We start from the raw sequence: 16,212 nt of genomic DNA, 5'->3' as shown, positions 1-16,212 counted from the left end.
AGAGGTACGCACACTCGCTCTAAGCTGTCTAGACTGGGTTTGAATCCCAACGCGGCTATAAACCATCACCCCGGTGTTTCACGGGCAGGGTGATTCATCATTGTGTGTCTCATCTCTCGGATGGATGTTAAACTGGATGTCACATTTGCCGGAATCCCCCTTCTTCACTCACCTACCCTTCTACCCCTCTGCTCTACCCCCCCCTATTTCTACCCCTTCCCCTCTCTCTCCCACTCCTTCATCTCTCTCTGACCCCTCCCCCCTCTCTTTCCTGTTCTCTCTCCCCCCCCCCCACCTCTCCATCTCTGTTAAGGGGACTGTTAAGGACAGACGGATTAGTTTTGAACTCAAAGCGGCTTCCTGATAGAGTATCATTCAAGAATCAGATTCGGAGTGAGCCTACCAGAGAGGTGTAACACTCGCTGTATGTGTGAGCATGCATGCATGTATGCCAGCCTTTACCAGGTAGATAGCATGAATTTTGAATGCTCCCACCTGGTTTTATATCGAACGCGGTGGTTAAAAAGAAAATGTTGCAATTTGAGTGCATTATATCACTCTTCGCTTCCCCTCTCCTTATACTGCCTTTCCTTCCCCAGCCCTCACGCTGACTTCGTTTCCCCTCACGCTTACCTCTTCCCAACCCCCTTCCCCTCCTGGCAGTCTCCAAGTGCTGTATTAATGTGTGCTGTTTTAACATCCCATTTCATTCAATCCTGTACTACCGCACCCCCACCACCAAACACAAGTGGAGAACACCAACCCTCATGCATACCTCCTCCCAAACCCCATCCCCTCTCCTCTCGCCCATCCTCCTCATTCCCTCCCAGATTATATAGTGATGTTTGGTGAGGCGTCGCTCTTCCCACCTCCACCCCCCTTCCTAGCTCTTCCATCCCTGCACCCTCCTCTCTCCAATCTCCCCCTCTTCCCCTTCCTCCTCACGATCCCTCCTCTCTCCCTCCCCTCCCCCTTTCTCCCTCCCCTAATATTCCCATCAGCGAAGCTATGGCTTGGATTTGCTGGTATGAATAATCAACATCAAATTCTAAATTGAGTATAGTAATAGATCAAATTGTTAACTTCAATTTCACCTCATTTTTCTTTCATCACGATGAAGTGTTTGTCATTCAAAGGACTGTTCAAGCTTTTATTAATCACATGACAAAGTTTGTCTAAGTTAAAAGATTTGATGAGCTCTTGAAATTGGACGAGATGAGTTACTTTAGAAATCATTTATTTACACCAATATGGCGGAATTTTGACTGATATCTATTTACGCCAACATGGCAGAATTTTGACTGATATCTATTTATGCAAACATGGCGGAATTTTGACCGATATCTATTTACGCAAACATGGCGAAATTTTGACCGATAACTATTTACACCAACATGGTGGAATTTTGACCAATATCTATTTACACCAACATGGTGGAATTTTGACCGATATCTATTTACACCAACATGGCGAAATTTTGACCGATATCTATTTACACCAACATGGTGGAATTTTGACCGATATCTATTTCTGCCAACATGGCGGAATTTTGACCAATATCCATTTATTCCAATATGGCGGAATTAACGCCACAATGGCGGAATTTTGACTCGCATCCTTTCTCTCCTTTGTTTGCTCCAAACATGCCCATTTATCCCTACCCTTACTCTATCTCAAAACTTTGTTCCCTCCCACAACTCACCATCCACACTACCTTATCATCCTTTTTCCTCAGTCTACTGTCACCTCTATATTTTAGATTTGAATTTTCTTAATTTGTCCGTAATATATAAACGGTTCGTACCTTCCTTCGCCACGTTGTTCCAGTCACTCTGACCAAAGGAGAAGGTTCACGTCATGACAGAACGTTGAATCCCACTATTAATTTGTATTTGGGTCACTGGCTTTGACACCAATACAAATTTTGTTCTGGACCCTCAGAATACAAAAGCTACATATATGGAATAAACAAATTTATATTCTGGAAGATGACAAGTGGTGATGTAATATATACACACAGTTTCAAATGCAGCACCTCACCCTATTAGAGCATTTAAATTGCATCGAATGTGGCAAGAAATGTGAATCGTTGCTCCCAGCTTGCCGGCTCGATGACAAAAGACGCAAAGCGAAACGTGAGGATTTTTTAAGCAATTCATTGATTTCTGTCTGTCCGTACATACACAAATGTCGGTTTATGATCGGGGAACAACTTGATTTGAATTGAACGTTTTCTATTTTGAACATGAATCGGAACATGGATCAGAAAACGAACCTGCCGTTTAACAGTACTTTGGCTCTGAATTTGTCCCGATTACGCATGCACAGAGAGGAGTGAGATAATTTTTTTTACTCTGTCTACCTGCTTGGCAGTGAAAAAAATTGAAAATCATTCCAAACAGGAAAAGTACTGTTTTTAAGGCAATCATAAAGGACACAAACAACAGGTACGAATAACTAATGTAACGTGTTATAAGGGTGATGTAATCGCCACTTCCTCAATGGCGCTAAAAGCTCCAGAATTAATTTTTATACGACCTTCACAATCTTTATTTTATTTAAATTTAATTTAATAAGAAATGAACAGGATATAACCATAAATATATGTGCAAAAAATTACAGACCTAGACCAGGAATCAAACCCAGGTCCTCTGGCAAACCATACCAGTGCTCTGCCATCTGGGTGACCCACTGGCTGAGCAATGCAATTCTTCCACAATATATGTATGTGTGTATATATATATATATATATATATATATATATATATATATATATATATATATATATATATATATATATATGTATATATTTATATATATATATATATATATATATATATATATATATATATATATATATATATATATATATATATATATATATATAATATACAAATTATTATATTATATATAATATATATAATTATTAATTATATATAAAATTATTAATAAAAAAATTACATATAAACTGAAATAAACATAATTATAGATAAAAATTATATATAAATGATATATAAATATATATATATATATATATATTATATAAACAAAACGAATTTAAAAGCGAATAAAGGTGAAGAAGTAAGGGCAGAGAAGAAAAAAAAAAAGGAAGGGCCTCGGCCGACATTCCGCAACATATTGTCAAGGATGGTTGTGAATGCCTGTTACGAGTAATATTGCACACCACCCTCCCTATTCCATCTCCAGGCGTTGCACGCCGTCATCATCGGGCGCTGAAGGCCTTCGGTGCCTGGCGAAGATGTGCTGAAAGGGCATACTCGGTTTTCTCTCCATTTGTATTCTTGTCATGACGAATATTGAAAAATTTCGTCACATGTCGGTCTGTCTCATTTGTTTGTATGAGTGTCTGTAAGTGCGATAAATCGCGAATGCTTTCAGCTGTATTTGTCAAACTTCACCATCCATCCATCCATTTGGACCATACTCTATACAGAGCGTTTGTGCTGCCCAAGCAGTTTCCTTGGCTATTGGGCACAATCCTGGATGGGTCACCACTCCGACACAGGATACCAGCAAGCTGGCACTCATTTTGCCGACCTCGGAAGGATGACAGGCAGAGTCAACCCCACCTGGTATTAATTAAAAAGCCGAGTGGGATTTGAACTCAGGATCTCAGGATCCCTAGCCCACCACCCTTACCATTAAGCCAACACCAGGCATTAACATTACCAGAGGATTCCGAAAGCCAAAAGTGAGGCTGTCAACGTTTTTTTGACTATATATGTCAACGGTCAAGGTGACAGTGACGTCGTTTGCATGATTTTCGTCATACCTGTCAGGCTACTACCTGACACCATATTGTTATCTTGCCAAAACTAAGTTTTTGCAAGATATGTTAGTTAGTTTGTATGTTTTTTTTTGTTTGTTTGTTTGTCTGTAATCACGTATAAAAAATTCTGCAGAGCACAGTTATCATTGGAAATTTTTGTAACTTCGCATATCAGAGGCCTATAGAGGTCCCTTTCAGTGCACAAAATTTTGAAGGTCAAGGTCAAAGGTCAAGGTCACTTTGTCGCAAATCAGGGGAGTCGACGAAACCCTTATTTTTTGAGTAATTTTGATCGGATCATCTTCAAACTTCATGGGAATATAGTTCATGGTCTGGTGCTCAGCTGATTAATTTTTGGTGGCGATTGGCCTTGACCTTCATGGTTAGCGCCTGAGGTCAAACATATTTGACCCCAAGGTCAAATTTTCAAGTTTTAGGAACCATATCGTGTAGTACCTCAAATTGAACACCTCGATGAGTGCTTTCTAGATATGTCAAGCTTGAGACATTATGACGTCATTTGGTGATGTAATGAGGCAAACGCATATTTTCATGGTTACTCTGTAGAACGATTCTCATCGGAATCTCTCGTAGGCAGATATTCCTCAAGGAGTCGCTCCTGGTGGATAGCAGCTCTGTTCACCTCAGTGTGACCTTAAAGAAGTCACACGTGGTCACCTTTTGGCAAGATACGGGTCACCCTGCGGGTGACATTGGTTTATTTGTTTGTTTGTCTGGGCGATACCTGAGCCATCCTTTGAACGAAGAAGCTGAGATTTTGGCACAATAGTGAACAAGTGCTTTGGCAAAAATGGTATTTTTTAATTTTTTCATTGATCATTTAATATATTAATTACTTAATTATTATTGATGTATTAATTATTTATTTTCTTTCTGATCTGGGCAATATCTCAGGCACCTTTTGAGCTAGAAAGCTATTTGAGCATGACAGTGACCAAGTGATTTGCCGAAAAATGGGTATTTTTGATTTATTGATTAATCAATTAATCGATTATTTATTTTATTGATTAATTAATTTTCAAAAAGTGACAGATTCAGATGAAACAGTGGTGGTTTAGATGTACTATTTGCAAATTGTTTATGAAATTCATTATTTTCCGATTATTATTTATTTATTTTAATTTCACAATTAATCAATCGATTGTTATACACTGCTCCTTCCCAATTCCGTCTCCATGAGCTGCACGGCGACATCACTGGACACCAAATGCACCCTGACAGTGTCGCGCGCTGGAGGATTTGTTATTTATTTATTTGGCACGGGGGCGGTGTACTCTGCATGTACCTCTACTTGTTATTTATTTATTTATTCACTTTTTATGCGGTGCATTGTCGGTCCATAAGGCGTATGGTGATCGGCTTCAAACAATGGTTCTGTTTCTTCGTTTTGAAACAACTGATAATGATGCAGTGATTGTTGTTATATTTAAAGTCTCCTATTTATTATTGTTCTATTTAAAATCTCCCAAGGTGAGAGCATTTTGAAGCTTATAGCCAGTTTGACTGTGCGATGAATTCCAATGGGACAGAGACAAACGGCATATCCAGGCACTTCCCCTCCGTGGGGCGATCGACTGACAGGACTCCGGCTCAAGAGCAGCTCTCCCTTTTTGCTCTGCACCGGGGGCTACGGAGGCAGCAGACAACAGGACATTTGTTCGGAGGCCAAATCCTTTTGTGAAAAGTGACTTTACATGCAAAGCTGGCAGCGTGGGCACCACGCGGCAGGGCCTGGGAGCTGGGCGTCCAGCCCTGTTCCATTCCAGTGGGTTTGAAATCGCAGGAACGATTCACAAAAGGCCTTTGACGAGGCGCGGGGCGCATCTTCGATGTGCAAGGGATGGTGAATGTGAATCAGACACGAAGCACGACACTGCTCTCCCCTCTGGGCTGGTGCTCCTGCCTCCCATCTTTCTCGGCTTCACGCTGTCGAAACCAGGGCATTTAAGATCATCGGCATCTCCCGCAATGAAGCTGAGTCTTTGGGCCTCTCACTCAATCACCGCAGGTTGGTCGGTGGTCTTTCTGTCTTCTACCGACTCCTCTCCAGCCTTGCCCCCACTGCTCTCTCTGCGATTTGTCCCCACCACATTTCCACAGGGCGCTCAAGGTCCGCCAACAACCCCCTTCTGGTAAAACTACCAAAATCACGAATCACTGCTCATCTTCACTCTTTAATTCCTCTTTTTTCCCGCCTTTGGAATAAAAACTTCCTCACTCTATTCTTTCCCATTCTTCCCTCCAGGCTTTCAAAACAGCTGTTCACCACCACCTCTTATCTTCCCCCATCCAAATCCTCGATCTTTTCTACCCCCGATAATCCACCCAAGCCCACTTCCTTCATTTCTCCTGCTTTCCTTCCTGAAAGTCCCCGAAATGTCCATCTTCTCTTCGCCATGTTCCCCGTCCCATCCCCATCCCTCTCCCTTCCACAGTTCACCTATTGTGTCTGTTCCCCACTGTTTTGTCCCTTCCACTCCCGCCCCTCTTGTCTCATGCCTCCTTGCTGTGAGTTGTGTGTTAGCTCTCATACGAGCCTCGACCAAGGTATACAAAAAAAAAAAAAAGCGAAAGAAATCCAGAGTGCAACACACACACACACACACACACACACACACACACACACACACACACACACACACACACACACACACGTATGCATACACACACTTGCATACATGTAACATGAATGTATTGCGCATACTAGGACTATTCCTTAACAGGCAGCAAGAGTCGAGGTGACCACGTGACGCTTGGTGCTGGAAAGGAAGACAGCTCGCATCGGTGCCATTATGGTCGCACAATAGAGAGTAGGTAGGGCGCGGGAGTGGTGCACTGTATACCGAACATTTATAGCAGTTTCTGAAGTTTCCCATGAAACGTGTAAGTTCGTGTCTTAAGAAATGAATTCAAAGTCAGCAATGAGGATGAAAATTTCAAGAGGACTCCACTAACGGAGACCCAGCCCACTGGTATCTTCCCAAACGTGCTTGTACTTTAGACTGTCCATGCCTGCTTTCCCTTGTTCCCTGGGAACGCTGATAAGCGAGCCTTTGTGTCTGCAACGAAGCTTTCCTTTCTTTTTCTTCCTCTGCAGGTGGAATTCCTTGTGTGACACGAACACTTCTCTCTAACCTGAACCAACCAACCTACCCGTGCTGTGGAAGTGGACACACACACACACACACACACACACACACACACACACACACACACACACACACACACACACACACACACACACACACACACACACACACACACACACACACACACACACCAAGCCTTGTTGGCTTGTTTTACTGCACAGCATATATGGGTTGGACTTTCTTTACGGACATGCGGCCATAACTCCCGTTGTAAAAAGTCATAAAAGTTAATGGTGTTTTCCACGAATGGCTTCTCTGCCCACCAACAGGCCAAGATCGAACTATAGCCTATGGGGTTCGTTGCAGGGAAGAAGAATGTCAAACCGTGCTTTATATCTACACACCTCACTGAGCGCTTCCTTTTTGGTAAAGGTCGATCGAAAATTGACGGTGGGAAATAACCTGTCTTCCAAAGAACACAAGACAGGCCAAAGAACCTTCAGACAAGACAAGCCAAAGAAGCTCCAAATAATATTCAAATAATCCACTGTGGAATCCATCTTTAATTACAATTGGGAATAGAAAGAGTAAAGTACGGTTGGGCCTGCGATGGTTCTCCATTCGTTGAGATGCCATGGGGACATCACCAGCACGACAAGCGATCGATACCACGTGCTACCATTCCCTCGAATGAAGCACATCATGGGGGCAGAAGTTCAGAATTCGCTCAGGGTATCGCCACACAAAGGCATGCTCTTTTCGAAAAGCACCATGGCATCTTTGCACAGCGATGGGCAAATGTGAGCAGAAGGGACAGCCGGCTTCATGCCCCCTCTGAAGGATTTAATCATGGTGAATGTAACGCACTGGCTGGTCTTCGTTAGATAATTTTGGCAACATGACGATGTTAGTAACTGTCCCCATAGATAATGGTCTTCTAATGACACAAATGGACAACCAGGTGTGAGCAAGTAGACCTGTAAGCAAGAATTTGGAATTTGGTCATAGCACTGGACATAAGGCCTCCAAAGGCCCTGATCGTACCAATCCTGGTGAAAATGTCACATGGTGGAGACGTGGTGATCAGGGTATGAAAGAGACCCAGACGCCATGTCGAATCCATTGCTGTATAGATACAGAGCCAGGTGCTGGCAGGAAGCTGCAAGAGTTATGGCTGGGTGTGGCAGCTTGCTGGGAAATGGGGCAGACAGGACAATTACCAAGCAAAGAAGATAATAGTGGGGCTCACAGGCCAAGAACACTCCCCAGCTAAGCAGACACCTGGCATTCTACTACAAGGGCCTTAGGAGCAGCCCAGTGATGGTCTTTTCTCAGTGGAATGCAAGCAGTGGATTTGTGAGCATGACATTGAAACCTTGCTCCACTGTGCCCTGAAATGTTGAACCAAATAATGTGAACACAGGCAGCCTTTATGGAGAAGACCCCACCAAGGGTGAAATGTTGAGGGCCAAGATGCATGGGAACATTTACAAGACAATGGCCAATAGTGCTTCCGACAACTTACAAAGAAATGTGGTGCAACTTTCCACTATATACAGCTGGCGGCCAGCATCCGAGCAGGGGGAAGCTCCGGTCACGCCATTTTTGATCGAGGGCTTACGACAGACTTCGATAGATGTGCCACAGACGCCCTCGACCAAAGCAGACTGATGTGTGCCCGCTCGAGTGTCATCTTTTCACGAGGCTGTCGTACTGGGCGGTCGCAGTCCGGCGACTCTTCCTGCTTGTTTGGCGCCACGAAAGGAGGGAAACAAAAACAGAAAGGCCATTAGGGTGCCTTTGCGAAGGATCAGGTTGCACCGCCCTAATAACAGGCTCCCAGGCCGTTTTTTCCTGCAGGCAGGCGGGGTGGCATGGCCTTCCTTCCTGGCACTAGGGGAAAGGGGACGCACAATGAAGTGAAACGACGTCGTTCAGAAATAAAAGAACGAGTGCTCAAACCTCATGAATGGCAAACTTGGTTGAACTGTAAGGACTTGGTAAGAGCGATGAGAGGATCTCTTTCCACAATGTTCGGCTGTGGAAGCCCGATGAGCCTCACAACTGTGTGCGTAAAAGTGGCACAAAAAGGTATCCTTTCAAGCAGTCTCCTTTACCCACCTGGAATACCCAACCATGACATCAGCACTGAAGCAATATCCTAGCTGCTTTCCCACCAGGTACAAAGCCGTGCCCGTCAAAAGGAAGGTAAAAAAGGATCAGGATTTGTGCCCGTGGTCTGTTGTTTAATCGGTATCGGTCGGTCGCTGCACACAATACCTGCACTCAGAGGAACACCGGTCGGGGGAGCATTTTGAGGAAAGAAAATCCTTTACTTTCCAAAAGTGTCTGAACCATTCAGGTCCGCGGCCGGCTTGAGGCAGCGGTGTTTGATTGCTGGGGCCTGCCCGGCGGACAATAGGACTCGGGGCAAGACGAGGCTGGGGAAGGCCGTTTCCTTCCTTCCTGCGTGGGCTTTCTGCCTCGCTGCGTCAACTGAATGGCCCGGGGGGTGGACAGGCACAGGGAGGCGGGCAGCCGCTCAAAGACGCCCTTTATGAACGGCCTTCCCGGTCCGCAACCTCCCCCAACACCCCCGACCCTTTTGCAAAGGCACTGTCACTCGGCCGCCGTAAACATAGAGCCCCGTGGGCAGCACGACGCCCCGCGGGCACCACTGATCTCTGAATGTGCTCAATAATACAACAGTGCACCTACAGCGAGAGCTCATTAGTTTGAAACGTTGATCGTTCTTCCTTTGCTCGAGACCAAGCACATGGAATTCCTCGTTTGATGTTGATTCCGTTTCCTATTATTATAGACATACTCTCGCTCTTTAAGGGGCCGAAGCGACAACATATCAATTGGTGTGATTATATATATATATATATATATATATATACATACATATATATATATATATATATATATACATATATATATATATATATATATATATATACACACATATACATATACATACACACATATACATATACATATACATATATATATATATACATATACATATATATATATATATATATATATATATATATATATATATATATATATATATATATATATATATATACATATACATATGGGATTGTTCTGAGCACATCCTAAAAACACCAGCACCTGGACACGGTAAAGGTTTCATATTCCATATATTTTCTGCTTTATAATCAAAAGATGTGTTTTTCAAATTGCACCATCCCTTTGATAGCAGCACACAGCCATAATCAAAAGTCTGGTGATCTCACCACAAATAAATACATATAAAATATTAAATTTCAAGTAATAAATATTTTTACATGAGACAAAGTTGTTTTGTTTTTAAACTGAGAAATTAGAAAATACAAACCTCTATAATATGATATTTTATACACATTAAGGGGGAGGAGATATCGAAAAGGAGAAGCCACAGGATAAGCGTTATAGACTCGTTTAGTCCGAAACCTTCTTGCATTCACATTCCACAGGATGGAAACAGCATTAGTGTACTGTACTGTCTGTGTGTGTGTGTGTGTGTGTGTGTGTGTGTGTGTGTGTGTGTGTGTGTGTGTGTGTATATATATATATGTATATATATATATATATATATATATATATATATATATATATATATATATATATATATATATATATATATCCAACTCCAGCCTCAAACATTCATGGTATAGCTTGTTCTTTACATTTATATTAAAGCTATGTACAAAAATAGATATACAATAATTTGTTATTTTATACAGGGCAAATAAAGACTACTTTGCTGTGCCACAGGTCACGGCACTTCAAGGCCTGTGTAAATGAAAACTCTCTACCACGTGGGTAAAGAAGAACACTTGCACTGCGCTCGACAAATGATGCCACGAGCCTCGGGCTACGCTTTTACGGTCCGGGCCGTCCGGGTGTGACCGGGTGGTCTTCCGATATCCCCGGTGTCTCGCGTCCGTCCATCCGTGCCATCTGTTTGGAGGGGTTTCTCCGTCGGCCGTTCGACCGGACCGCACATTGCGCCCTTTCCGTCAAATGGGCTTGCGCGGTGGGATCTCGGGAGGCCGACGGCACACCGTGTTCGAGTTCGGACAGCGGCAGCGTGGTGCGCCCACTCGCTCGTACGCGGACAGGCACACCTTCAAGCAGCAGCGGCCGGGAAGGTAGCACGGCAGACAGGGCAGACACAGGGAGGCGAGGGCCATGCAGCCCCACCGCAGAGCGCAATGCGACTGGCTGCAACCTGCACAAGGCTTATCAGCCCACGAGTCGCTCGAGTCTCCATCGCCGTAGTCCATACAGTGGTAGAACAGGGCCTTAATGCAGCAGAGGCACGTGGCGTATTCCAGGGTGCTCTCGGCCGAGCACAGGCAGCGCTTTTCGCAGAGCCAGCACGTGGGTAGCGTGCGGGGTGCCGTGCATTCGTCGCATTTGCACAGGCCGCACTTCTCACACATGAGAGCATGCTTGGTCCAGTCCCCATCGACCTTGACACGGTTGGCATGCAGGCAAGAGCCGTGGGACCTTCCATCCTTATGAGCTCCGTCCGACGCCTCCATGGCCTTGCCAGTCCGTGGCCCTGGCTGTCCACAAATCACGGCATCGCTCCTATTGTGCAACGGGCTCAGCAGCCTCCGCTCAGAGCCGAGGCTCCCATCGCTTGTCCGGGACGCTGTGCTACCACCGCTCGCCGAGCGCCTTGGCAAAGGAGGTGGCGGTGGACACGTGGAGGTAGACCCACGTGTGGGTGGCAATGGTGGTGGGAGTGCAGGTGGTGGCACTGGCTTAGGACCAGGAAGTGTGGGTCGTGGATCGGACCGCCGCATCGGCGGCTTGGCCACCGAAGTCCAGTGCAGCGCCTTGTTAGGGCACAAAGCACTGGGAGGTTCCGTGTAGTCGTTGCTTGCCCGGATGGCCATGATCTGCTCCAGGGACAGGACATGCCCCGAGGGTTCCCGAAGGGACTCGACATCGAGCGCGGTTCGCTCGAGAAGACGCGGATGGCGCACGAGCACGCGTCCACTCGCGCTCTCCTCGACATACGGACGCCAAGCTCGAGTATCCATTTGCCTCGATGATCCCAAGTCGAGCTGCACGGGTAGTGGGGAAAAAGAGGGAGCATGGTAAATACGACAGGGGGCAACCAATTGGAAACACCAAAAGTTCACACGACTGCACTGCAGCACACAAGACCGCATCATTTGAACACGTCCCAGAGTCGAGCACGGCGTCAAGTGGCACTGGATAGCTGGGGTAGTCATGAGGAGGGAAACACTCTGTGGGGAATGGTGAGCGACAAACACACCACAACGACCGTGGTCATGTACGAACTAACCTTTGCAAAAAGAGCTTCACCGCGACATTGCAGACTCAAATATTTCTCGCAAGAGTTCACTGAGCGCAGGCTCGGTCTGTGGACCGCGCATCGAACGAGGGCAAATGGGCCAAAAGGCGCTTCTGCACGGCAGGGACCCCGGGTCGCGCCGCGAACGCCCCATGCGCGAACGGGACCCGAGTCTCAACCGTCCCCCACCTCAGACCAACCCCGGCCAGGGATTCTGAAGCCCACGAACGAGTGCCCTTCCCTCTCCGAGCACTCCCCTCACGGCGATGCGTGCAGCCTCTTCGTCTCGCTCACTTTTCCGTTCGAGTCGCGCGAGCTCCGTTCGTCTGTGCGAATCCGCCGCCGGCGCGACACGAGCCTCGTACTCCGCATCGCGTCGCGTGCTTCACGTGACGTCACGCGCTTCACCCCGGCGGGTGAGTCGCACCTCCCCCTCCCTCCACACACGACTTGGCCCCGCCCCCGTTTCCTCTGTAAATTCATTGGCGTATTCCGCATCAATCACGTCGCCCGCTCCGTAACACCGCGCCGCTCATTGGTTGATGGCGGTACAGAGATCCCGCCTTCTGCGATTCTGGCCAATGAGCTGCGAGCAATGCGCTTGGTTGCGGCTCCGCTTTTAAGTGGAACGGAGGAGGCGCCAGCGCCATGTCGTTTCCGGATTTCCGCGCGGTGCGTTAAACCATTAAACGGGACCGGATGCTTTTCCCTAACCCCGAGCGGCAGAACAAAGCCTCGGAGGGCTTTGAAACGAGCCGTGCCGTACCTGGGGAAAAGAGCGACACTGCCCCTCCACACCTTTCGCTTTAATTGGAATCCGTTCTCGGTCGTCCTGACGACGAGGGCGCAGGAATTTGCAGACACTTCGGGTTGTGAGGTGGGAGGGGGTTGGGGAGGGGGAGGCAGGTCGGACAGCCAAGGGCACTACAGTCCTGCCATCTGACACCGAGACAGGGCGATCGTTTTGCGGAGCACAATTACACTGCGACTACCTCAGTTATCAACACCCGGATATGCTTCCCGCCAAGTTATTCGGCAGATCGTCCGGTCAAGTCAGAAGGCGATAACATAATGCCGAGACGTCACACCTGGTCACTCAGACAACGGCCGACACGACTCTCTTGTGCACCTTTGTCGCTGTACGCGTGTGTACAGTGTAGTGCACGAGTACGTGCACGTTGTCGCGCTGTTACGTCACCTTTGCCTCGTAAACAAAGCACCACAAGCGCACTTCGTCTCCAAGGCCCTGTTCGACGTACAACTGCGATCGTCGACGTACAAGCTCCTCCGTGAGACCCGAAAGGCGTATAAAAGGGCCGTTTGAGTTGTTTGAGAGCTTTAGCCCGGATTGTTGTTCTCGCAATCACATCTCAGGTAGAGTATGAATCCAGTTTTCCGCAGGTGCACAGGCAGGGAGCCGTAGGTAACCCTAACCGGGAGACCATGCCTGCCTTCACGTGTCAGGCAAACAGGGATGAGGACGAGACGGTGTTTAACGGATCGAGTGCATTGTACGACGTGCACTACTGTAACAAAGGGGTGCTGCGAACGCACCAATCACACCTGGCTCGACGAAGGTGGGAACGGATTGGACTCGGCCCGTGTCGCCTGAACGCGAGGCCCGGACGTACAGGCCCAAATGGGGACCACAAAGGTCCACGACGTGCCGGCCGCAGCGAGCGCCGCTCGGTGACACTTCCCGGGATACTTGCGAGAAAGTTTACCCTTTGTTTTTTTTTTTTTCCTTCTGATCCTTTTCCCCCCCTCCCCTGCCCCTCCACCTCGTCCTCCCCCAAACCCCAAACGCCCTTCCCACGCGCATATGGACACGCGAGGATCGGTATCCGGGCAATGCGGGTTAAAAATACAACCCCTCCTGTTTCCCGCGGGTCCGAGGACCGGAACCCGCGCTTCCCGGGCGGATCGCTCCGGGAGGGGGGAGGGAGGGGGGTTAGGGGTTGGTGGGGGAGGAAGTGGCGGCTATTTTTACCGGCTGTTTGTGCAGAAACGATCGCGTCGTTTCCAGGTTTAAAATAAAGCATCGTGTCCGCCTCATGACGACGCGAGTCCGAGTCAGTCACGTCCGACACCAGTTTGTCGATTTCGTTCATCAATTCATTAAATCACTTCGGCCATCGACGCCTCGGATGGGAATCTCTGATGGATGGATCGATGGGACGTGCAGGCGGTGGTGCCCCGAGAGCTCTTTCAAGGTGCTCGGTGGGTGAATCGCCCGCGAGGGAAACGAAGACCTTTAACCTTGGCACAAACACAAATGCGGTCACATTCAACCCCCAAGAGGATTTCGATTTTCATTGATATCATTTTTAAAAGAACTAGTGCGTGCCCGTACGTGCGTGTTCGTACGTGCAAAAAACTAATAATAATAATAAAAAAACTTTGAAAAGGCCTTGAAAAGGCACAAACTCATGTCCCCAGCATCAATCGTGACGTCATATCAAACGAACAAGAAGAATTGTGACGTCAATTGTGACGTCATAGCACCGTGTCCTGTCATTGGTTTGGTAAATAAATGGCCATAACTTGAGAACCGCTTGTCCGATTAATATCAAACCTTGAAAAGGCACATAACCAACAATATACCTGGCAAGTTTCAATTAGATCGGACCAGTGGTTGTCGAGAAACAGCGGTCACACACACACACACACACACACACACACACACACACACACACACACACACACACACACACACACACACACACACACACACACACACACACACACACACACACACACACACACACACACACACACACACACACACACACACACACTGCTGGAATTATAGATAGATTAATATTCAATGGCGGTTGTTTTTCTCACCTTTTAATCGGATCATGAGATATAAACCCCGAGATCGTCAGGTGGGGTTACATTGGACCCCGGCTAGACCCCGTTTCCCCCTGTTGAAGAAGACGACCATCTTGTGTGCTCAGTGCACTGTTGTCCAGTAAGAAACATGTTCCAACTACGGGCTGTCATTGGCTCGATGTGGAACATTATTCCACGGAAGGTTTGTATTATTGTCATATTCTGTGATTCATTCATTTACCGGAATGGAATGAAAAATAATCATTTCCTCGTTCGGGTCATCCTCAATCTATTGTAAAGATATACTGTACCTTCCACTAAAAATTAAATAAAACGTTCGCTTACAGGCATGATGCAACACATGATGGTCCAGCGATTACAAGACCCGTCTAGTCTGGGTTCGATTCCCGATCCGATTCACAGGCGGGTGTTTTCTCACAAACTGGGTCCTCATTGGTAGGACATTAAACTGGGCGTCCTGTCTGCCAGCATTAGTTTGTGGACGCAAGGATCCCACAGTGTCCTTCGTGCAGAGTGGGCGAGTTATCACCGGCATGAACATTCATAATTCCTGCCTCAATTGCCTTCAGTCGAACGGCAGACCGAGCCAACCAGTTCGTGAAAGACTTGGGCGAAAAACGTTCCCTGGCCGACCACACAAGAAGGTGTGAATAATTGGGGCCGTTATAGTAGTAGTGGTAGTAGTAATAGTCGTACATGCAGGAAAATGTTAATAACATGGGGTCACACATGACCCCATTTCCTACGAAAGTGTAAATAACCCGATTTCGATGATCTTAAGGTTAATGAATATCGGTCAATGATCTATTCTGATTTGATTCCGACGTGATGAGAATGAACCAATCTCTCTTGATGATGTGAACACAATGAATTCTGCTGAGAACAGTCTTGTGTTGTGGTCACCTACGAACATATGGAACATGCCGTTTCATGCACCAGAGGTGAAACAATCAACAATTCATTTCCTCCCGTTATCTCCATCCGCATCGTCGGTTCTTTCCCACAATACCAGTGGATCCATCACTGGGAGTAGTCAAAACGCCTTCCTTATTTCCACAGCCAATAGAGATCTGATCAATTTAAAGATGAATGAAGATCTGATCAATTTTGGG

The 16,212-nt window shown here is 46.8% G+C and overlaps 1 protein-coding gene across 3 annotated transcripts; it reads right to left on the bottom strand.

Moving 5' to 3' along the window:
• Positions 1-10,053: 10,053 nt before the first annotated feature.
• LOC147009024 (protein sprouty homolog 2-like) lies at positions 10,054-13,941 on the bottom strand. 3 transcript variants are annotated; one of them, XM_085863575.1, is made up of 2 exons: positions 13,808-13,941; positions 10,054-11,990 (listed from the first exon to the last, which is right to left on the bottom strand). In XM_085863575.1, the coding sequence occupies exon 2, from the start codon at positions 11,964-11,966 to the stop codon at positions 10,932-10,934; it is 1,035 nt and encodes a 344-aa protein (XP_085719701.1). In that variant the 5' UTR covers positions 11,967-11,990; positions 13,808-13,941; the 3' UTR covers positions 10,054-10,931. The 3 variants fall into 3 exon arrangements, with proteins under 3 accessions (XP_085719701.1, XP_085719702.1, XP_085719700.1); XM_085863576.1 differs by having other exon boundaries at positions 13,799-13,938; XM_085863574.1 differs by lacking the exon at positions 13,808-13,941 and adding an exon at positions 12,236-13,778.
• Between the last annotated feature and the right edge of the window lie 2,271 nt (positions 13,942-16,212).

Source organism: Eptatretus burgeri, chromosome 18 (assembly GCF_056783735.1).
Source record: "Eptatretus burgeri isolate ZD-2024b chromosome 18, Ebu_testis_v1, whole genome shotgun sequence".
Taxonomy (NCBI): Eukaryota; Metazoa; Chordata; class Myxini; order Myxiniformes; family Myxinidae; genus Eptatretus; species Eptatretus burgeri.
The sequence above is the reverse complement of the archived record's forward strand: the minus strand, read 5'-3'. Positions and strand labels throughout refer to the sequence as shown.

Bases quoted from the DNA above. Each gene is read 5' to 3' on its own strand.
- LOC147009024 (XM_085863575.1), bottom strand. From the start codon at position 11,966: ATGGATACTCGAGCTTGGCGTCCGTATGTCGAGGAGAGCGCGAGTGGA.